Source organism: Neoarius graeffei, chromosome 13 (assembly GCF_027579695.1).
Source record: "Neoarius graeffei isolate fNeoGra1 chromosome 13, fNeoGra1.pri, whole genome shotgun sequence".
Lineage (NCBI taxonomy): Eukaryota > Metazoa > Chordata > Actinopteri > Siluriformes > Ariidae > Neoarius > Neoarius graeffei.
This window is the reverse complement of record NC_083581.1, coordinates 81,076,761-81,100,946: the sequence shown is the minus strand read 5'-3', so window position 1 is coordinate 81,100,946 and position 24,186 is coordinate 81,076,761. Positions and strand designations below refer to the sequence as shown.

The 24,186-nt window shown below is 42.8% G+C and overlaps 1 protein-coding gene across 3 annotated transcripts in view; it reads left to right on the top strand.

Annotated features, from left to right (window-relative positions):
- The first annotated feature begins 5,165 nt into the window (after positions 1–5,165).
- LOC132897196 (cadherin-like protein 26) overlaps positions 5,166–24,186 on the top strand; it is a 229,213-nt gene continuing 210,192 nt past the window's right edge. For all 3 annotated transcript variants that reach the window (XR_009656266.1, XM_060938630.1, XM_060938631.1), the window contains exon 1: positions 5,166–5,271. Coding sequence is in view for 2 of the 3 variants with exons in the window: in XM_060938630.1 (XP_060794613.1) it covers positions 5,230–5,271 (42 nt within the window). In the remaining variant the exon portion in view is untranslated. The remainder of the gene's footprint in view (positions 5,272–24,186) is intronic.

Genomic DNA, 24,186 nt, shown 5'->3' with positions numbered 1-24,186 from the left:
TACTTCATTATGTACAGTAATTTAATTCAATTCCATTTTAACATTTTATGCTATACAGTGGCGCTTGAAAGTTTGTGAAACCTTTAGAATTTTCTATATTTCTGCATAAATATGACCTAAAACATCATCAGATTTTCACACAAGTCCTAAAAGTAGATAAAGAGAACCCAGTTAAAGAAATGAGACAAAAATATTATAATTGGTCATTTATTTATTGAGCAAAATGATCCAATATTACATATCTGTGAGTGGCAAAAGTATGTGAAGCTCTAGGATTAGCAGTTAATTTGAAGGTGAATTTATAGTCAGGTGTTTTCAATCAATGGAATGACAATCAGGTGTGAGTGGGCACCCTGCTTTATTTAAAGAACAGGGATCTATCAAAGTCTGATCTTCACAACACATGTTTGTGGAAGTGTATCATGGCATGAACAAAGGAGATTTCTGAGGACCTCAGAAAAAGTGTTGTTGATGCTCATCAGGCTGGAAAAGGTTACAAAACCATCTCTAAAGAGTTTGGACTCCACCAATCCACAGTCAGACAGATTTTGTACAAATGGAGGAAATTCAAGACCATTGTTACCCTCCCCAGGAGTGGTCAACCAACAAAGATCACTCCAAGAGCAAGGCGTGTAATAGTTGGTGAGGTCACAAAGGACCCCAGGGTAACTTCTAAGCCACTGAAGGCCTCTCTCACATTGGCTAATGTTAATGTTCATGAGTCCACCATCAGGAGAACACTGAACAAGAATGGTGTACCTGGCAGTGTTGCAAGGAGAAAGCCACTGCTCTCCAAAAAGAACATTGCTGTTCGTCTGCAGTTTGCTAAAGATCACGTGGACAAGCCAGAAGGTTATTGGAAAAAATGTTTTGTGGATGGATGAGACCAAAATAGAACTTTGTGGTTTAAATGAGAAGTGTTATGTTTGCAGAATGGAAAACACTTCATTCCAGCATAAGAACCTTATCCCATCTGTGAAACATGGTGGTGGTAGTATCATGGTTTGGGCCTGTTTTGCTGCATCCGGGCCAGGACAGCTTACAATCATTGATGGAACAATGAATTCTGAATTGTACCAGCGAATTCTAAAGGAAAATGTCAGGACATCTGTTCATGAACTGAATCTCAAGAGAAGGTGGGTCATGCAGCAAGACAACGACCCTAAGCACACAAGTCATTTTACCAAAGAATGGCTAAAGAAGAATAAAGTTAATGTTTTGGAATGGCCAAGTCAAAGTCTTGACCTTAATCCAATCAAAATGTTGTGGAAGGACCTGAAGCGAGCAGTTAATGGTGAGGAAACCTACCAACATCCCAGAGTTGAAGCTGTTCTGTACGGAGGAACGGGCTAAAATTCCTCCAAGTCGGTGTGCAGGACTGATCAACAGTTACCAGAAACGTTTGGTTGCAGTTATTGCTGCACAAGGGGGTCACAGCAGATACTGAAAGCAAAGGTTCACATACTTTTGCCACTCACAGATATGTAATATTGGATCATTTTCCTCAATAAATAAATGACAAAGTATAATATTTTTGTCTCATTTGTTTAACTGGGTTCTTTTTGTCTACTTTTAGGACTTGTGTGAAAATCTGATGTTTTAGGTCATATTTATGAGGGCAAGTCTTTCAGTGCCATTGCCCCCTAACTCTGGAATTCTCTTTCTCAATTTCTCAGTGACTGCTCTTCTTTCTCTACTTTCAAATCTCAGTTGAAGTCTTTTTCTCTTCCATGAAAATTTATCTTCCTCTCTTAAATCTTAGTCTTTTCCCCCCTTCCCTTGTAAAGCAACCTTGAGATATTGAAAGGCACTGTAAAAACTTAACTTCTTCTTCCTCCTCTTCCTCTTCTTCTTCTTCTTATTATTATACAATACAATACAAGGAAAATACAATGAATGGAAGTAAAACTCATCAGTAAAACCCTAGCACCTTTTGGAGCTTCTAAAAATGTAATTCCAAAATTCATACATGCCAAACTGGCCTGTTAAATCATGGACAGGGTCACTTTTTCTTTTGCCAATCTTCAGCTGTTTGGGTGAACCAGTGCCTGCTGATTCCTGTAGTTCTCCTGTTGTAGCCCACCCTTTTCAAGGTCTGAAGTGTTGTGCATTCTGAGTTACTTTTCTGCTGACTATGGTTGTAAAGAACAGTTATTTGAGTTGTTATAACCTTCCCATGAGCTTGAACCAGTCTGGCCATTGCCTTTTGCTTTTTAACATTAAGGAAAATAAGATTAAAAATGCATTTCATGTGAACAATAATCCTGGATACAATTGTGCAGTGCTGTATGGTGCATTGGCTACGTGAATGGTGTTTATGTTCTGTGGCACTTGATCTCTTCTTCTTCTTCTTCTTTCAGCCAAGGTTCTGGGAAATGCCCTGCTAAGAACTTCACACACAAGTGAATATATAATTAGTTGGTCTTGCTAGAACATGTTGAACATATTCTCCTATGTGTGAGCATCCTTTATATGTGTGATAGCTCAAAGTACTATTCTGCTAAGTAAAAGTCAAAGAAAAAAATATTTTAAAACAATGTTTGAATTAAGTGCAAAATGTAAAGTGAAAATATAGATCCACAAAATGAGTAAAAAATAGAAACAAACAAATAAATTAAATTGAATGCAAATTAAAAGATCAAAAGGTGTTTTGTTTTTGTTTTTTACAAATATAACTTGATTACGTTTGTATCACATGTATGACCATATGATTATATATGCATGCTATATGCACAGAGTATGTCCATATCTGGCCATCATATCAATATGTGGTTCTTTTCCAAACTACTGACAAAGTTGGAAGAACACAATTGTCTAGAATGTCTTCACATTCAGCTTCTCTTCACTAGAACTAAGAGTCCCACACATTTTCCAGCATGACAATGCCCCTGTGCACAAAGTGAGCTCCATGAAGACATGGTTTGCTAAGTTTGGAGTGGAAGAAGTCAAGTAGCCCTGATCTCAACCCCACTGAACACCTTTGGGATGAACTGGAAGGCCAATTGTGCCCCAGGACTCCTTGTCCAACATCATTGTCCAACTGTGCTCTTGTGGCTGAATGGGCAAATCCTCACAGCCACACTCTAAAAATCTAGCTGTAAGCATTCCCAGAAGACTGGAGGCTATTATAGCAGCAAAAGTGGAACAACTCCATATTAATGCCTATGGATTTGGAACAGGTTGTTCAACATATTCAATTATGTTCACTTAATTTAAATAGAAGAAACACCCAGTCATACAACAGTGTTTTTTTTTTTCTTTTCTCATTTGACAATATATTTTACAGGTTGTGCAATATTACACTGTGATACACAACAAACACTCGTCTGCATATAGTATACAGTGGTGCTTGAAAGTTTGTGAACCCTTTAGAATTTTCTACATTTCTGCATAAATATGACCTAAAACATCATCAGGTTTTCACACAAGTCCTAAAAGTAGATAAAGAGAACCCAGTTAAACAAATGAGACAAAAATATTATACTTGGTTATTTATTTATTGAGGAAAATGATCCAATATTACATATCTGTGAGTGGCAAAAGTATGTGAACCTTTGCTTTCAGTAGCTGGTGTGACCCCCTTGTGCAGCAATAAATGCAACTAAACGTTTGTGGTAACTGTTGATCAGTCCTGCACACCGACTTGGAGGAATTTTAGCCCATTCCTCCATACAGAACAGCTTCAACTCTGGGATGTTGGTGGGTTTCCTTATATGAACTGCTCGCTTCAGGTCCTTCCACAACATTTCCATTGGATTAAGGTCAGGACTTTGACTTGGCCATTCCAAAACATTAACTTTATTCTTCTTTAACCATTCTTTGGTAGAACAACTTGAGTGCTTAGGGTTGTTGTCTTGCTGCATGACCCACCTTCTCTTGAGATTGAGTTCATGGACAGATGTTCTGACATTTTCCTTTAGAATTTGCTGGTATAATTCAGAATTCATTGTTCCATCAATGATGGCAAGCCGTCCTGGCCCAGATGCAGCAAAACAGCCCCAAACCATGATACTACCACCACCATGTTTCACAGATGGAATAAGGTTCTTATGCTGGAATGCAGTGTTTTTCTTTCTCCAAACATAAAGCTTCTCATTTAAACCAAAAATTCTATTTTGGTTTCTCTGTCCACAAAACATTTTTGCAATAGCCTTCTGGCTTGTCCACGTGATCTTTAGCAAACTGCAGATGAGCAGCAATGTTCTTTTTGGAGAGCAATGGCTTTCTCCTTGCAACCTTTCCATGCACACCATTGTTGTTCAGTGTTCTCCTCATGGTGGACTCATGAACATTAACATTAGCCAATGTGAGAGAGGCCTTCAGTGGCTTAGAAGTTACCCTGGGGTCCTTTGTGACCTTGCCGACTATTACACGCCTTGCTCTTGGAGTGATCTTTGTTGGTCAACCACTCCTGGGGAGGCTAACAATGGTCTTGAATTTCCTCCATTTGTACACAATTTGTCTGACTGTGGATTGGTGGAGTCCAAATTCTTTAGAGATGGTTTTGTAACCTTTTCCAGCCTGATGAGCATCAACAACGCTTTTTCTGAGGTCCTCAGAAATCTCCTTTGTTCGTGCCATGATACATTTCCATAAACGTGTGTTGTGAAGATCAGACTTTGATAGATCCCTGTTCTTTAAATAAAACAGGGTGCCCACTCACACCTGATTGTCATCCTATTGATTGAAAACACCTGACTCTAATTTCACCTTCAAATTAACTGCTAATCCGAGAGGTTCACATACTTTTGCCACTCACAGATATGTAATATTGGCTCATTTTCCTCAATAAATAAATGACCAAGTATAATATTTTTGTCTCATTTGTTTAACTGGGTTCTCTTTATCTACTTTTAGGACTTGTGTGAAAATCTGATGATGTTTTAGGTCATATTTATGCAGAAATATAGAAAATTCTAAAGGGTTCACAAACTTTCAAGCACCACTGTAAGTACTGATCACATTGCAGAAACTCTTCATCTTACACAGAAAGGAGACAATCCTGTTTTTGCAGTTAGGGCAATGAATCCGAGTGCAGGATGCACAAAAGGGAAAACAGACAATACTTTTTCACCCTTCACCCATGTCAGCATGGCCACTCCCACACCAGTGGCTTTAAGATAAATCATCTACACAGTACACACACACACACACACACACAGAAAGAGAGAGGGAGAGTATACAGCTGGTGTTTGGAACACCAGGACACTTTCTTGTACAAGGTTCAGGATGAGGAAAACCAGCAATTTGCTTCTTGTTCTTTTTCTGGCTGTAAGTATAAATATTTCTGTACAAGACTAAATGTAGTGTAGTTTGTTTTGCATTAGCAAAAGGCTGTGATGAATTTAGTCAAGTCAAGTCAACTTTATTGTCAAATATGCTATACATGCTCGACATACAGCACAGATGAAATTTCAGTCCTCTCTGACCCACGGTGCAAACAGGCAATGCAATAAATAAAAATAAAAATAGAATAATTGAAAAAAACAAACAAATAATATAAACAGTATAAATACTCTAGATAAGAACTAGACGTAGACTAAACACTCATATATACATACATATATATATATATATATATATATATATATACACACACACACACGTAAATTGGTGCAAATAAACAAACAGCCAATGGCACTTGAGGTATAGGAGGTAAACATGAAATAAGCAGTATAAACAAACTAGCAGCTGTTAAGGTGAGGTAGTGCGGAATAGTGCAAATGAGCGAGGTAAAGTGAGATGTGTGGTCCCTGAGTTCAGTGTGTTAATGAACGATGAGATGTGTGTGTGTGTGTGTGTGTATATATATATATATATATATATATATATATATATATATATAATGTATATATATAATGTATATATGTATGTGTGTGTGTGTGTGTATGTTGGGGGGAAACTGTGAGGATGACATGTCAGATGCTGAAGGGGGGGCAGGGGGGTGTGCGGGCAGAATCTGTGGCAGGGGCAGAGGGGGGAGGAGGGGCAGAACAGGGAGGGAGTTGAGCCTCCTGACCGCCTGGTGAAAGAAACTGTTCTTGAGCCTGCTGGTTTTGGCAAGGAGACTCCGCAGTCTCCTCCCCGACGGCAGCAGACTGAAGAGGCTGTGAGATGGGTGGGTGGGGTCACCTGCAATCCTGATGGCTTTGCAGGTGAGGCAGGAGTTATAAATATCCATTAGAGAAGGGAGAGAGACACCAATGATCCCCTCAGCTGCTCTCACGATGCGCTGCAGAGACTTGCAGCAGGACACGGTGCAGGCGCCGTACCACATGGTGATGCAGCTGGTCAGGATGTTCTCGATGGTGCCTCTGTAGAAAGTGTGCATGATGGGGGCCGGGACTCTTGCTCTCCTCAGTTTGCGGAGGAAGTACAGACGCTGTTGGGCTTTTTTGGCCAGTGATGCGGTGTTGTTGCTCCAGGACAGGTCTTCAGAGATGTGCACGCCCAAAAACTTGGTGCTGCTCACCCTCTCCACTGCAGCACCATCGATAGATAGTGGAGCATGCTGGGTGTGCACTCTCCTGAAGTCCACAACAATCTTCTTCATCTTCTCCACATTCAGACGGAGATTGTTGTCCTTGCACCACATGGCCAAGCGGCTCGTCTCACTCCTGTAGATTGTCTCATCGCCATTGTTGATGAGACCCACCACAGTCGTGTCATCCGCAAACTTAATGAAGAGATTAGAGCTGGATGTTGGTGTGCAGTCATGGGTCAGCAGAGTGAAGAGGAGGGGGCTTAGCACACATCCTTGGGGAGCCCCCGTGTTCAGTGTGATGGTGCTGGAGGAGTTGCTGCCAACCTGTACAGTCTGTGGTCTCCCCGTCAGGAAGTCCAGCAGCCAGTTGCACAGGGAGGTGTTGAGTCCCAGCTGGTCTAGTTTGTGAATGAGCTGCTGAGGAATGATTGTGTTGAATGCTGAGCTAAAGTCTATGAACAGCATTCTGACATACGAGTCTTTTGTCTCCAGGTGGGTGAGGGCTGAGTGGAGGGCAGTGGAGATGGCGTCATCGGTCGAATGGTTGGACTGATATGCAAACTGGAAAGGGTCCAGGGCGGGGAGGGCAGACTTGATATGCCGCATGACTAGCCGCTCGAAGCACTTCATGAGGATGGGATTGAGTGCGACAGGGCGGTAGTCATTGAAGCAGGAGGGAGACGGCTTCTTCAGGACCAGGATGATGGTGGTGGCTTTGAGGCACGTGGGGACAACAGCCTGGCTCAATGAGATGTTGAAGATGTCTGTAAAGACATCTGTGAGCTCCTCGGCACAGTCTCTCAGGACACGACCAGGAATGTTATCAGGACCCAGGGCTTTTCGTGCATTTGTTGTCCTGAGAGCTCTCCTCACGCTGTCTGGGGACAGCGTCAACACCTGGTCGCCGGGAGGTGGTGGGGTCTTCTGTGCTGTGGTGCTGTTGTCTGCCTCAAAGTGAGCGAAGAAGTCGTTCAACTGATTCAGCAGAGACGTGGAGTTGTCACAGGTCTGCGGAGAGGGCTTGTAGTCTGTGATGGTCTGAATCCCCCGCCACAGGTTCTTGGTGTCTCTGCTGTCGTTGAAATGGTCAGCAATGTACCTGGAATACTGTCTCTTGGCCACCCTGATACCTCGTGACAGGTTGGCCCTAGCTGTCCTCAGGCCCACCTTGAAATTGAAATCCCCAGCCAGGATGAGGAAAGCATCTGGGTGGGCTGTCTGCTGTTCATTGATGTGCTGATAGAGTTCATTCACTGCTTCACTCCTGTTGTTATTGGAGCCGGGAGGGATGTATATTACTACCAGCAATATGGCTGTAAATTCCCTCGGCAGGTAGAATGGCCGGCACTTAATAATCATAAATTCCACCAGTGGTGAGCAGTGTTTGCAGACCACAACAGCATCACGGCACCAGGCATCACTGATGTAAACACAGAGTCCTCTGCCACGAGTCTTCCCCCCCTTGACTAGCACTCTGTCTGACTGGTAGCATGTTAGCCAGGCTAGCTGAATGGCACAGTCCGGGACGCTGTTGTTAAGCCATGTTTCCACAAACACAAGGACACAGCACTCACTCACAGACTTAAAATATGAGCGGAGCAGGAGGACATAATCCAGCTTGTTGTCCAGCAAGCGTACATTGGCCAGAGTGATGGTAGGGATAGCCGGCCTGTGAGGGCTAGCCGGTAGCCTAGCCCGGATACCTCTGCACTTGCCTCTCTTCTGCTTCCGCATGTTCCACCTGTGGCGCTTCCACTGCGGGCTGGATGCAGGAGTGGGAGTCGGTGATTGAGCAGGCCTCCAGAGCAAACCACATAGCACTTCCGCGTCCGCTGGATTTATATCCATGAATATAGTTCTGCGGATGTCGAGCAGAAACTCACAAGAGTATGTGCGCCTTGAGACTGATGGACACGACAAAGACGAACAGATACACGCTGTTTTAAAACACAAAAAACACGAAAACGCCATTCTGTCAGGACAGAGAGGAGCCGCTGCGTGTGTGCGCGCCGCCATCTTGGAACCTGTAATTAAGTTTAAGTGATATTATTTCACTGTATTCACAATGTGCACACATGCAAAAAGCCCACACTTAAATATTAAAAAGGGTGTGATAGAATAATGCTTACTATTTGTTACTTTTCAACACACTGATTGACTTCAGTGTTTTGTCTCTAAAACACCTTTGCTTTGACAGGTTTTCTGGTCTCATGAGGTATTAGTTTGCTCCAAAAAAGTATGAAGTTCTGCACATAGAGCTTTTAAAGCCTGCATTATTTTTTAAGGGTCAATACATTTGATGAAACAACTATAGACTTTCCTGAACTGTTTTTTTTCCTTCTTCATGTATCTCAATCACAGTGAAAGTTCTACCATTTTATTATTCCCCAAAAGTGAAACGGGAGAAAATTGTATTTTGTGGTGACTGCAGTGCCAAAGCATAATGGACATTTTGACAGCTGAAACCTGTGTGCAAACTGAAATGATTAGACTTATGTCTCATCTGCCATACATTGCAAAACATCTTAAAAGGGATGTTGTCAACCAGCTACAACCACAACTTGACACTAATAATCTTTCTGAAATATTTCAATTTGTTTGTTCCTCATCTCACAGTACTGAGTCTGCACTTATGGTAGTTAATGACCTCCTCTCCTCTGCTGATGCTAGTGCTCTTAATATTCTCCTTTGTTTGGATCCTTAGTTTTGCTTTTGACAATGCTTGTCATGAACTACTCCTCTCCCATCTCTTTGCTAGTGGTATTTCTGGTTCAGCCTTTTCCTGGTTAAAATCCTATCTAAGAGATAGACAACAGTTTCTTTCCATGGCCATGTACAAGTCTTCTATGACATCCATTAGTTCTGGTGTCCCACAGGGTTCTGTCTTCAGTCCCCTTCTGGTCATTGTCTATGTGCTGCCCGTGGGCCAAATTATCCATTGTCATGGTTTTAATTATCATTGCTATGCAGATAATATGCAAATTTACATCAGCTGCAGGCCTTCTACAGCTGTCCTGCCCCTCTCTCTCTGAATGCATAATAATAATAATAATAATAATAATTTACATTTATTGTGCACAGGCTGCATGAATATATGATCACCTGCACATCACAAAGATTAACTATAAAACAACTATAAAACAATATCTACTTATTACAAAGTAAAACTATACAGTAATATAAAAATGAGCAAAAACTATGTAAAAAATATCCATCCATTATCTGTAGCCACTTATCCTATACAGGGTCACAGGCAAGCTGGACCCTATCCCAGCTGACTATGGGTGAGAGGCGGGGTACACCCTGGACAAGTCACCAGGTCATCACAGGGCTAACACATAGAGACAAACAACCATTCACACTCACACCTATGGTCAATTTAGAGCCACCAATTATCCTAGTCTGCATGTCTTTGGACTGTGGGGGAAACTGGAGCACCCAGAGGAAACTCATGCAGACATGGGGAGAACATGCAAACTCCACACAGAAAGGCCCTTGTCGGCCACTGGGCTTGCACCCAGGACTTTCTTGCTGTGAGGCGACAGTGCTAACCACTACACCACCATGCCACCCCGATAAAAATATCATCATCTCATCTCATTACCTCTAGCTGCTTTATCCTGTTCTACAGAGGTGCAGGCAAGCTGGAGCCTATCCCAGCTGACTACAGGCGAAAGGCGGGGTACACCCTGGACAAGTCGCCAGGTCATCACAGGGCTCCAATAAAAATATAATATAGAAAAAAAGATAAAATAAGTCTTCTCATCTCATTATCTCTATCCGCTTTATCCTGTTCTACAGGGTCGCAGGCAAGCTGGAGCCTATCCCAGCTGACTACGGGTGAAAGGCGGGGTACACCCTGGACAAGTCGCCAGGTCATCACAGGGTTGACACATAGACACAGACAACCATTCACACTCACATTCACACCTATGGTCAATTTAGAGTCACCAGTTAACCTAACCTGCATGTCTTTGGACTGTGGGGGAAACCGGAGCACCCGGAGGAAACCCACGCAGACACGGGGAGAACATGCAAACTCCGCACAGAAAGGCCCTCGCCGGCCACGGGGCTCGAACCCAGACCTTCTTGCTGTGAGGCGACAGCGCTATCCACTACACCACCGTGCCGCCCGTAAAATAAGTCTTATTAAATCTTATTTATAAAAGCTAACTTAAATAAATGTGTCTTCAACATATTCTTAAAATTGTCCAAAGTTCTACAGTTATGAATCCTACTTGGTAATGAGTTCCATAGTTTTGGGGCAGCAGCACAGAAAGCTCTGTCCCCCAATGTCCTCTTTGTTCACTCACTTGGTAAATCAAAGAGAAGCCCATTATTTGATCTCAAAGAATATTGCAATGTACCCTTAATGATAATTAAGTCATTAATATATTCCGGCACTAGCCCATGAATAGCCTTAAATGTAATTACTAGTATCTTAAATTTCATTCTAAATTGCACTGGTGGCCAGTGAAGCTTGAAAAGCACAGGTCACGTATAATCAAAACAGGAAACATTGCAAATAAGGTGCACAACTGTGTTCTGGAAACACTGTAACTTAGACAACTGCGTTTGTAGCAAACCATATAATAAACTATTGCAGTAGTCAATTCTACTAATGACTAGAGCATGCACTAACTTCTTAGTTGATTCAGTTGTTAAAAACTTTCTAATGCACCTAATGTTGCGCAAATGAAAATTAGATGCACTACAAATCTTACTGATATGTGTCCCCATACTAAGTTGCTGATCAAACCAGCAGCCCAGATTCTTGGACTCTTGAGCTGGAATAATCTGATGATCACCAACAGCAAGAGAGCCTGCACTGATCTTAGACAATTGTTGTCTTGTTCTTATATGTAAATATTCAGTTTTATCATCATTAAGCTTGAGCCAGTCAGTCAGCATCCATTGATGTATGTCCTCTATACAATGCTGCATTGCTGTAACTGCCTCATCTTGACTTGCTTGCGAATCAGGTTTAAATGGAAGATAAAGCTAAGAGTCATCCATGTAACAATGAATGCTAGGTACTGTTGATGTGCATTTACAATCTCAAAAAGCTTGGATGTGTAAATGATAAACAATACAGGACCAAGGCAGGATACATGAGGAACACCATATTGCAAGGAAAAACTATCAGAGAGGGTCCCATTGACCAAGACTCATTGACTTCTTTGCCTTAAGTATGCTGAAAACCATTCCAAGACTTTGCCTGAGATGCCAAACCTTGACTGAAGATTCATGATCAGAATTCCGTGATCAATGGTATCAAAGGCTGCACTTAAATCCAAAAGAACCAGCAGAGTCACGTGACCCTTGTTCGTGTTCATAAGAATATCATTCTTCACCTTTGAAAGAACTGTTTCAGTACTATGGCATTGCCTATATGACGGCTGCAAAGCAGGGTAGAGAGCACTGGAAGACATATGCACAAGCAATGAATCTGATACTGAGCATTCTGTCAATTTAGACACATAAGAAAGATTGTTAACTGGATGATAGTTTTTATATAGAAGACCCAGGCCATGCTTCTTGAGCAGAGGATTTGCGAAAGTTTCCTTCCATGCATCAGGAAAGGAGGCGCAAGGGCGCGGGAAGTGGGGTGCTGAGGGTGCTGCAGCACCCTCTACTGGAGTACTGAGGGTGCTGCGCACCCCTACTGAGCAGGGATGAAACGTTTTAAATAATTACTAATTTCGCCTGCAGGGCGGCACGGTGGTGTAGTGGTTAGCGGTGTCGCCTCACAGCAAGAAGGTCCTGGGTTTGAGCCCCGGGGCCGGCGAGGGCCTTTCTGTGTGGAGTTTGCATGTTCTCCCCGTGTCTGCGTGGGTTTCCTCCAGGTGCTCCGGTTTCCCCCACAGTCCAAAGACATGCAGGTTAGGTTAACTGGTGACTCTAAATTGAGCATAGGTGTGAATGTGAGTGTGAATGGTTGTCTGTGTCTATGTGTCAGCCCTGTGATGACCTGGCGACTTGTCCAGGGTGTACCCCGCCTTTCGCCCGTAGTCAGCTGGGATAGGCTGCAGCTTGCCTGCGACCCTGGAGAAGGATAAAGCGGCTAGAGATAATGAGATGAGATAATTTCGCCTGCATGGTTTTCACAGCCTAACTGATATGAGAACATGTTTTCTGGTAGCATAGTAAGACCATTCTCTTTCTGTCTAAAATTTCGCAAAACCCGCTATCTAGCCTCAACAACATTAAAAATATTCTCAGGGGATAAACCCCCGAACCCCCGCTTATTCTTACATCACTTTAAAACTGGTTCCAGCGCCAATGCTTCAGGATATGTTAAAATAATAGTTAGTCTTTATATCTTTCCATCACCATGTAGTTAAAACAATCTGTTAATAATGGAAAATATTCAGTTAATGTGCCTCAGGAATGGAGCTTCTTCGGAGTCTTCAGACATATCGGCCAAAATCACAGGTTGGTTGTTCTGCTTACATGTGTTACATGTAGATTATGGAACGTCGGGTACTGTATGTGTGTCTATATATATATATATATATATATATATATATATATATAGACACACACACAGTACCCGACGTTCCATAATCTACATGTAACACATGTAAGCAGAACAACCAACCTGTGATATATATATATATATATATATATATATATATATATATATATATATATATAGACACACACACACACACACACAACCCCGATTCCAAAAAAGTTGGGACAAAGTAAAAATTGTAAATAAAAATGGAATGCAATGATGTGGAAGTTTCAAAATTCAATATTTTATTCAGAATAGAACATAGATGACATATCAAATGTTTAAACTGAGAAAATGTATCATTTAAAGAGAAAAATTAGGTGATTTTAAATTTCATGACAACAACACATCTCAAAAAAGTTGGGACAAGGCCATGTTTACCACTGTGAGACATCCCCTTTTCTCTTTACAACAGTCTGTAAACGTCTGGGGACTGAGGAGACAAGTTGCTCAAGTTTAGGGATAGGAATGTTAACCCATTCTTGTCTAATGTAGGATTCTAGTTGCTCAACTGTCTTAGGTCTTTTTTGTCGTATCTTCCATTTTATGATGCGCCAAATGCTTTCTATGGGTGAAAGATCTGGACTGCAGGCTGGCCAGTTCAGTACCCGGACCCTTCTTCTACGCAGCCATGATGCTGTAATTGATGCAGTATGTGGTTTGACATTGTCATGTTGGAAAATGCAAGGTCTTCCTTGAAAGAGACGTCATCTGGATGGGAGCATATGTTGCTCTAGAACCTGGATATACCTTTCAGCATTGATGGTGTCTTTCCAGATGTGTAAGCTGCCCATGCCACAAGCAGTAATGCAACCCCATACCATCAGAGATGCAGGCTTCTGAACTGAGCGCTGATAACGACTTGAGTTGTCCTTCTCCTCTTTAGTCCGAATGACACGGTGTCCCTGATTTCCATAAAGAATTTCAAATTTTGATTCGTCTGACCACAGAACAGTTTTCCACTTTGCCACAGTCCATTTTAAATGAGCCTTGGCCCAGAGAAGACGTCTGTGCTTCTGGATTGTGTTTAGATACGGCTTCTTCTTTGAACTATAGAGTTTTAGCTAGTAACGATGGATGGCATGGTGAATTGTGTTCACAGATAATGTTCTCTGGAAATATTCCTGAGCCCATTTTGTGATTTCCAATACAGAAGCATGCCCGTATGTGATGCAGTGCCGTCTAAGGGCCTGAAGATCACGGGCACCCGGTATGGTTTTCTGGCCTTGACCCTTATGCACAGAGATTCTTCCAGATTCTCTGAATCTTTTGATGATATTATGCACTGTAGATGAAGATATGTTCAAACTCTTTGCAATTTTACACTGTCAAACTCCTTTCTGATATTGCTCAACTATTTGTCGGCGCAGAATTAGGGGGATTGGTGATCCTCTTCCCATCTTTACTTCTGAGAGCCGCTGCCACTCCAAGATGCTCTTTTTATACCCAGTCATGTTAATGACCTATTGCCAATTGACCTAATGAGTTGCAATTTGGTCCTCCAGCTGTTCCTTTTTTGTACCTTTAACTTTTCCAGCCTCTTATTGCCCCTGTCCCAACTTTTTTGAGATGTGTTGCTGTCATGAAATTTCAAATGAGCCAATATTTGGCATGAAATTTCAAAATGTCTCACTTTCCACATTTGATATGTTGTCTATTTTCTATTGTGAATACAATATCAGTTTCTGAGATTTGTAAATTATTGCATTCCATTTTTATTTACAGTTTGTACTTTGTCCCAACTTTTTTTGGAATCGGGGTTGTGTATACAGTGTGTGTGTGTGTGTGTGTGTGTGTGTGTGTATATAAAATATAAACCCATGACCCCCATTAACTAGGCTACTTAATATGCAGCACCCCTGACCTAAAATGTGTTCCCGCGCGCTTGAGAAGGCGGTCTCTAGAGACTGATTAATCATTTGCTTGATTACAGGCAAAAATACATCAATATATACTCTACCACCAGTGGAGTTGGCATTGGGTCCAAAGCACAGAACTTCTTAGCAGATTTCTTCACCAGATCTATAATGTCATCATCATTAAGAAGCTTAAACTTACTGAATGATTCTTCCACAGGATGAGCAAAGTCGTATTTTGAGGATTCAGAACAACTTTGCACCACAACATCAAGATCCAACTGAATATCAGATACCCTCTTGATAAAGAAATTCCCGTACCGTTAGCTAGTTGATATTTATCATCATGTGGTGGAAACTGAACTTCAGTATCTTGCTTCAGCAACTTCTTTGTAGCCCTGAAAAGTTTACCCTGATCACTAGTGTTGTCTTCTATAAAATCTTTATAGAACGCTGTGCATGCATTGTTCAATAAATAGGTAACACGATTCCTGCAGGTCTTATAGCATTCAAAGTCTGTTGGAGACTTTGTCCTCCTCCAGTGCTTCTCAGCCCTACACCTAGCCCTCTTGGCTTGTCTTATATCATCATTGAACTACAATGGTGCTTGAAAGTTTGTGAACCCTTTAGAATTTTCTATATTTCTGCATAAATATGACCTAAAACATCATCAGATTTTCACACACGTCCTAAAAGTAGATAAAAAGAACCCAGTTAAACAAATGAGACAAAAATATTATACTTGGTCATTTATTTATTGAGGAAAATGATCCAATATTACATATCTGTGAGTGACAAAAGTATGTGAACCTTTGCTTTCAGTATCTGGTGTGACCCCCTTTTGCAGCAATAACTGCAACTAAACATTTCCGGTAACTGTTGATCAGTCCGACACACCGGCTTGGAGGAATTTTAGCCCATTCCTCCATACAGAACAGCTTCAACTCTGGGATTTTGGTGGGTTTCCTCACATAAACTGCTCGCTTCAGGTCCTTCCACAACATTTCCATTGGATTAAGGTCAGGACTTTGACTTGGCCATTCCAAAACATTAACTTTATTCTTCTTTAACCATTCTTTGGTAGAACAACTTGTGTGCTAAGGGTCATTGTCTTACTCCATGACCCATCTTCTCTAGAGATTCATATCATGGACAGATGTCCTGACATTTTCCTTTAGAATTCACTGGTATAATTCAGAATTCATTGTTCTATCAATAATTGAAAGCTGTCCTGACTTAGATGCAGCAAAACAGGCCCAAACCATGATACTACCACCACCATGTTTCACAGATGGGATAAGGTTCTTATGCTGGAATGCAGTGTTTTCCTTTCTCCAAACATAACGCTTCTCATTTAAACCAGAAAGTTCTATTTTGGTCTCATCCATCCACAAAACATTTTTCCAATAACCTTCTGGCTTGTCCACGTGATCTTTAGCAAACTGCAGACAAGCAGCAATGTTCTTTTTGGACAGCAGTGGCTTTCTCCTTGCAACCCTGCCAGGCACACCATTGTTGTTGTGTTCCCCTGATGGTGGATTCATGAACATTAACATTAGCCAATGTGAGAGAGGCCTTCAGTTGCTTACAAGTTACCCTGGGGTCCTTAGTGACCTCGCCGACTATTACACACCTTGGTCTTTGTTGGTCGACCACTCCTGGGGAGGATAACAATGGTCTTGAATTCTCTCAATTTGTACACAATCTGTGTGACTGTGGATTGGTGGAGTCCAAACTCTTTAGAGATGGTTTTGTAAACTTTTCCACAACTCAGAGTCTTGAAAATCTTTTCTTAGTTGATCAATGTCAACAGCTTTAAGATTTCTGTAGTTATGTTCCTTAATAGAAGTAGCTGGCTTAGGCATTTGAAGACTGCAGGTAATAGCAAAGTGATCTGAAAATAGGCATTCTGCCTGTGGCGTAGAGACCATGGACTGCAATTGACGCATCATAGTCAGATCCAGGGTGTGTCCATGGATGTGAGTAGCCCCATTAACATGTTGCTGAAGACCTAAAAATTCAAATAAATCCTGCAGCTTCCTTGCATCCCTGTCATCAAGCATGTCCACATGGATGTTGAAATCTCTTATGATGATCAGCTTTTCAGGGGCCAATATAATGGACTCCATGTAGTCAGAAAATTTAATAAAATAACACTGACACAGGATGCTCAGCACTGTATAGCATATGGTAGATAATTGCCACACATGGGCGGCATGGTGGTGTAAGTGGTTAGCACGGTCACCTCACAGCAAGAAGGTTCTGGGTCTGAACCCAGCAGCCAGTGAGGACCTTTCTGTGTGGAGTTTGTCTGTTCTCCCCGTGTCTGCGTGGGTTTCCTCCGGGTGCTCCGGTTTCCCCACAGTCCAAAGACATGTGGTTAGGTTAATATGGGATGGCTTTGGGCTGAGGTGCCCTTGAGCGAGGCACCTAACTCCCAACTGCTCCCCGGGTGCTGTTAGCATGGCTGCCCACTGCTCTGGGTATGTGTGTGTGCTCATTGCTCATGTGTGTGTTCACTGCTTCAGATGGGTTAAATGCTGAGAGGAAATTTCACAAGTGTGTGATGAATAAAGTTGTGCTTTCTTTCTTTCTTTCTTTCTTTCTTTCTTTCTTTCTTTCTTTCTTTCTTTCTTTCTTCTTTTCAAAGTCTACATGAGCCAAATGTCACAAGCCATTCAGAAAACTCAAATGAAGACTTCTCACCAGCAGCTAGTTTAGACACATGCAGAGTGTCCTTGAATAACAGACCAGTGCCACCACCAGCACTCCGACTTACATGGGGATGATCAAGAAATTTGTAGTCATCAGGAGTTGGCAGTGCACAAGCAGCCACATCAGTAGTAAACAAGGTTTCAGTCAGCCCGACCAGGTCAAACTTTGAGTCCAAAACATAATCCATGAAGTCAGTGGACTTAGTTCCAAGTGAACGCACATTAACTAAACAAAGCCTCAATGATTTAGCATTCAAAGCAGTGATGGGAGCACCTAAGGAAATATTAATCAAATTTGAATAGTGATGCTTTGTGTAGACCAGATGCGTTGAAAAATGGCTATTGTTAATGCACAGTCTGTTGGTCATATAAATGGGGATCCGAGAAGAATGCATCGAACCAACAGCGAGGATATTGTTCCTTTGCATTCCCCTTGACAACATATTCATAGGTCCAGGATTAAGCTTGAACACAATATCACCCACCAGCTGACAATGGATAGAGGCGGTAGTGTTTGCAGTCATCTGTGCATATACTATGCAATGCTTCATCTTGCATAGTGCCAAATACTGAGGAGTATTGCATGTAATGATGATACTGGCATTCCACTCCAAGTAGTTGAATAGCATTCCAGCTCTAGTAGACAATAGATGCCAATCAGCAAACAAAACTTGCTCAACCAATTCCAAGTAGAATAAATTAATGGCAAAAAAACTTTGCTCCAATTGCCAAGCATTAGTCAATAAAACATGGTAGTCTGTGATCCTTTCAAACATATCTGTAGGCATTTGGGTGCCAAAGGTACTTAGCCATGGTGTAGAAACCATTAGACCCTTGCTAGCAAGCAATTACAGCAGAAAAGCAGTGAAAACACAGGAGGCCTGAAGGCCATGTCTAACCATGATGATGGTGGTAGAAGTAGTAGTACTTGGGAAGGTGCTGCTCTCATTTCCTGCAGCATAGGCCATAGTCTCAGAACAGGCCTAGTTAATTTCTGACAATCCAGAGCCAAGGCCAGGGAGTGGACGAACATGCTAAACCAACTGTCTGCTAGCTGCACAGAGTCATCACTCAGGGTCCACTACATCGAGACTGTGTCTGTTCCCCAAGCTCAACAAAAAAGTAGAAATACTCCGAGAGTTTGTTCCAGTAACCTAATCAATATAAAATTAGATCATACTGACTATACAGCCGCTGCCAGCACCTTTGATCTGAAGGTGGGGCTATTAAATATTAGATCTCTTACATCTAAAGCGCTAATGGTTAATGAACTCATTACTGATTAGGAGTTTAATGTACTTTGTTTAACTGAAACATGGATTAAGCCAAATGAATATATAGCATTAAATGAAGTGAGTCCTCCTGGATACAGTTATATACACCAGCCTCGTCTAACTGGCAGAGGAGGAGGCGTTGCGGTTATTTATAATGATTATCTAGGTGTAACACAAAAACCTGGTTATAAATTTAATACATTTGAAGTTCTTCATACTAATATAATGTATGTAGCCTCGAAAAATAAGTCTACCGAGTTAATTCTGTTACTTATTATTTACAGGCCCCCGGGGCCATATTCTGAGTTTCTTTCTGAATTTGCAGATTTTATCTCAGATCTGGTTATTTCCTGAGACAAAGCTTTAGTTGTCAGAGATTTCAATATTCACTTCGATAACCCAGAAGACCCTTTGAAAACAGCATTTGTCCATTTTAGTTTCAGTAGGGATTAATTGGAATGTCAGAGGACCGACCCATAATTGTGGTCACACCCTCGATCTAATACTAACATTCGGGTTAAACGTAGAAAATATAGTCATACTTCCACAGTCTGAAATGATCTCAGATCATTATCTCATTTCATTCAAAATATATCTGAGTAATAATATATGCACCTCACCATGCTACTGTATTAAACGTACATTCACGTCAACTACTGCACAGAACTTTATAAATGATCTCCCAGTTATCAACTTTGATTGGGTCACTGTCAGCCCCTGCAGAACTTGATCAGGCAACTGAATGCTTAGAGTTAACGTTCCACCATACTTTAGATAATGTACACACTCTGGGCGCTGTGTGAGATGGCTGTCTCTCCAGTAGCTCTGTAGTTTTTAGCTCTTTAAACCACTTTTTTCCACCTTTTTTTTTTACTTTTTTGCTCTTCTTATGAAGACATAGTGTGTTTAACTATATAACATGGATATATTTAACTTTAACACGCAACCAGGAGCCAGTTTTCTCACTTGTTTGAGAGAGAAGCTGCTGGCCCTGAAAACAATGGGATGAGCCAGGATATGACACCCCATCCCGGCCGAGCTGAGGAGGAAACTCAGAGGCTGCAAAGCTGGAGCTAAGCTAAAGGCTAGGCTAGCAGACAACCGGCAGCGCTACAAACCATCCATTCCCTCCGTTATCATGGAGAATGTGAACTCGCTGCCGAATAAATCCACGAGTTATCCGCACTGAACAACCAGTGGATTTACCAGAAGAGCAGCTTATTTATTTTTACGGAAACATGGCTAACACACTTTGTACCGGATGCTAACGTGGACCTGCGGGGATTCACTGCTGTGAGGGCCGACAGAGACAGTAACACGTGGGAAAAGCAAAGGTGGGGGACTCATCATTTATGTTAACAACCGCTGGTGTAACCCGGAACATATCTCCATAAAGACAGTTTTATGTTGCCCAGAATTGGACCTGCTAGCCATTAGCCTGTGGCCATATTATCTGCCAAGGGAGTTCAGTCACGTGATCACCATCTGTGTTTACATCCCTCCAAAGGCAGAGGCAGCCACTACATGTGAGAGGATTCACTCTGTCACAGCAAGGCTGCAGACACAGCACCCTGAGGCATTTATCATCATTTCTCGGGATTTTAATCATGCTACTTTGGACTCTACTTTGGCTGCTTTTTACCAGGCTGTGGACTAATGTGAGGGATGCATACAGTGTCACACCCCTCCCCCCACTAGGGAAGTCTGACCACAACCTGGTTCTACTACAGCCGAAGTACGACCCCGATTCCAAAAAAGTTGGGACAAAGTACAAATTGTAAATAAAAATGGAATGCAATGATGTGGAAGTTTCAAAATTCCATATTTTATTCAGAATAGAACATAGATGACATATCAAATGTTTAAACTGAGAAAATGTATCATTTAAAGAGAAAAATTAGGTGATTTTAAATTTCATGACAACAACACATCTCAAAAAAGTTGGGACAAGGCCATATTTCCCACTGTGAGACATCCCCTTTTCTCTTTACAACAGTCTGTAAACGTCTGGGGACTGAGGAGACAAGTTGCTCAAGTTTAGGGATAGGAATGTTAACCCATTCTTGTCTAATGTAGGATTCTAGTTGCTCAACTGTCTTAGGTCTTTTTTGTCGTATCTTCCGTTTTATGATGCGCCAAATGTTTTCTATGGGTGAAAGATCTGGACTGCAGGCTGGCCAGTTCAGTACCCGGACCCTTCTTCTATGCAGCCATGATGCTGTAATTGATGCAGTATGTGGTTTGGCATTGTCATGTTGGAAAATGTCTTCCCTGTAAGAGATGTCGTCTGGATGGGAGCATATGTTGCTCTAGAACCTGGATATACCTTTCAGCATTGATGGTGTCTTTCCAGATGTGTAAGCTGCCCATGCCACATACACTAATGCAACCCCATACCATCAGAGATGCAGGCTTCTGAACTGAGCGCTGATAACAACTTGGGTCGTCCTTCTCCTCTTTAGTCCGAATGACACGGCGTCCCTGATTTCCATAAAGAACTTCAAATTTTGATTCGTCTGACCACAGAACAGTTTTCCACTTTGCCACAGTCCATTTTAAATGAGCCTTGGCCCAGAGAAGACGTCTGCGCTTCTGGATCGTGTTTAGATACGGCTTCTTCTTTGAACTATAGAGTTTTAGCTGGCAACGGCGAATGGCACGGTGAATTGTGTTCACAGAAATGTTCTCTGGAAATATTCCTGAGCCCATTTTGTGATTTCCAATAGAGAAGCAGGCCTGTATGTGATGCAGTGCCGTCTAAGGGCCCGAAGATCATGGGCACCCTGTATGGTTTTCCGGCCTTGACCCTTACGCACAGAGATTCTTCCAGATTCTCTGAATCTTTTGATGATATTATGCACTGTAGATGATATGTTCAAACTCTTTGCAATTTTACACTTTTGAACTCCTTTCTGATATTGCTCCACTATTTGTCGGCGCAGAATTAGGGGGATTGGTGATCCTCTTCCCATCTTTACTTCTGAGAGCCGCTGCCACTCCAAGATGCTCTTTTTATACCCAGTCATGTTAATGACCTATTGCCAATTGACCTAATGAGTTGCAATTCGGTCCTCCAGCTGTTCATTTTTGTACCTTTAACTTTTCCAGCCTCTTATTGCCCCGTCCCAACTTTTTTGAGATGTGTTGCTGTCATTAAATTTCAAATGAGCCAATATTTGGCATGAAATTTCAAAATGTCTCACTTTTGACATTTGATATGTTGTCTATGTTCTATTGTGAATACAATATCAGTTTTTGAGATTTGTAAATTATTGCATTCCATTTTTATTTACAATTTTACTTTGTCCCAACATTTTTGAAATCAGGGTTGTATGCCCCCCTGGTTCAAAGGCAGCCTGCAACAAGTAGCTCCATCAGGAGGTGGTCCCCTGAAATGGAAGATGCCCTCAGAGACTGCTATGACATCATGGACTGGGATGTGCTGCTTAGCCCACGCTGTGAGGGTTGACACACTGTCTGACAGATTACCTCAACTTCTGTGCAGACATGGTTCCCCCCGCTAAGACTGTACAGTTTTACCCTAATAATAAGCCATTGGTAACACAGGAAGTCAAAGCTGTCCTCAACAGGAAGAAGGCCGCCTTCAGGAGCAGGGATAGGGAGGTGATGAAAGCAGCACAGCAGGAGGTGAAACGCTGCATGAGGGAAGCTAAGGACAGCTACAGGAGAAAGGTGGCGTAGAAGCTGAAGGAGAACAGCATGAGGGAGGTCTGGGAAGGTGTGAAAACCATCACAGGCCACAACACAAAGACCAGAGTTGTTGAGGGGACAGTGGAGAGGGCGAACGAGTTGAATGACTTCTTCAGTTGGTTCAACCAGCCCATGTCCCCCCCACCCTCTCCCTCACTGTAGCCATCTCTCCTTCTTCAATCAACACACCTCCCCCCAGTCATCACAGCAGCCCCCTCCTCCCCCTCCTCAACACAGACTCCTCTATGCATTACTGCAGACCAGGTCAGAGGTCAACTGAGGAAGCTTCACCCAGGAAAGCAGCAGGCCCGGACAAGGTGTGTCCATGACTACTGAAGACCAGCGCTGCTGAACTGGGTGAACCACTCCAATGCATCTTCAACCTCAGCCTGCAGCTGGGGAGAGTGCCAACCCTCTGGAAAACATCATGTATCGTTCCAGTTCCCAAAAAGAATCGGCCCAGTGAGCTGAACGACTTCCGACTGGCGGCACTCACTTCACATCTGATGAAGACATTGGAGCAGCTCTTCCTCAGCCTCCTCAGACCCCAGGTACAACATGCCCAGGACTGTCTGCAGTTTGCGCACCAGGTAGGTGTTGGTGTGGAAGACACCATCCTCTACCTGCTACACCGAGCCCACTCACATCTGGATAAGGGAAATGGCACAGTGAGGATCCTCTTCTTCGACTTCTTGAGTGCCTTCAACACCTTCCAGCCCCTATCGCTTCAGGACAAACTTAACAGGATTTGAGTGGACCCCTGCCTGGTCACCTGAATCTCCAGCTACCTCACTGACAGGCTGCAGTATGTCAGGCTGAAGGACATCACATCTGACACTGTAATTAGCAGCACCGGAGCACCCCAGGGCATGGTGCTGGCCCCTCTTCTCTTCACCCTGTACACTGCGGACTTCTGCTACAACTCGGAGCTGTGTCACATTCAGAAGTTTGCCAATGACACAGCCATCATTGGGTGTATCAGTGACGACAGAGAGGAGGAGTATAGGAGCCGGGCGAGGGACTTTGCTGTGTGGTGCAACAGGAATCATCTGCAGCTCAACACCTTGAAGACCAAGGAGCTGGTTATTGACTTTGGGAGTTCCAGACCAAGGTCATGGCCAGTTCTGATTGAGGGAGTCGAGGTGGAGGCTGTGGATTCCTACAAGTACCTCGGGCTGTGGCTGGACAGCAAGCTGGACTGGACTTGCAACACCGATCACTTATACAGGAAGGGACAGGGCAGGCTGTACTTCCTTGGGAGGCTGCGGTCCTTTAACATCTGCAGAAAACTCCTGTGGATGTTCTATCAGTCTGTGGTTGCCAGTGTCCTGTTTTACACCATGGTGTGCTGGGGGGGGGGGGCAGCACATCCAAGAAGGACACATCCAGGCTGGACAAACTGATCAGGCGGGCCGGCTCTGTGGTTGGCATGAAGCTCGACACTCTGGTGATGGTGGCAGAGAAGAGGTCTATGAACAAACTCTTGAACATCATGGATGATGCCAGTCACCCTCTGCACACCATCATCAGCAACCAGAGGAGCATGTTCAGTGACAGAATGCTCCTTCTCAAGTGCAGGATGAACAGACTCAAAAACTCCTTTGTCCCTCACGCCATCAGACTGTAC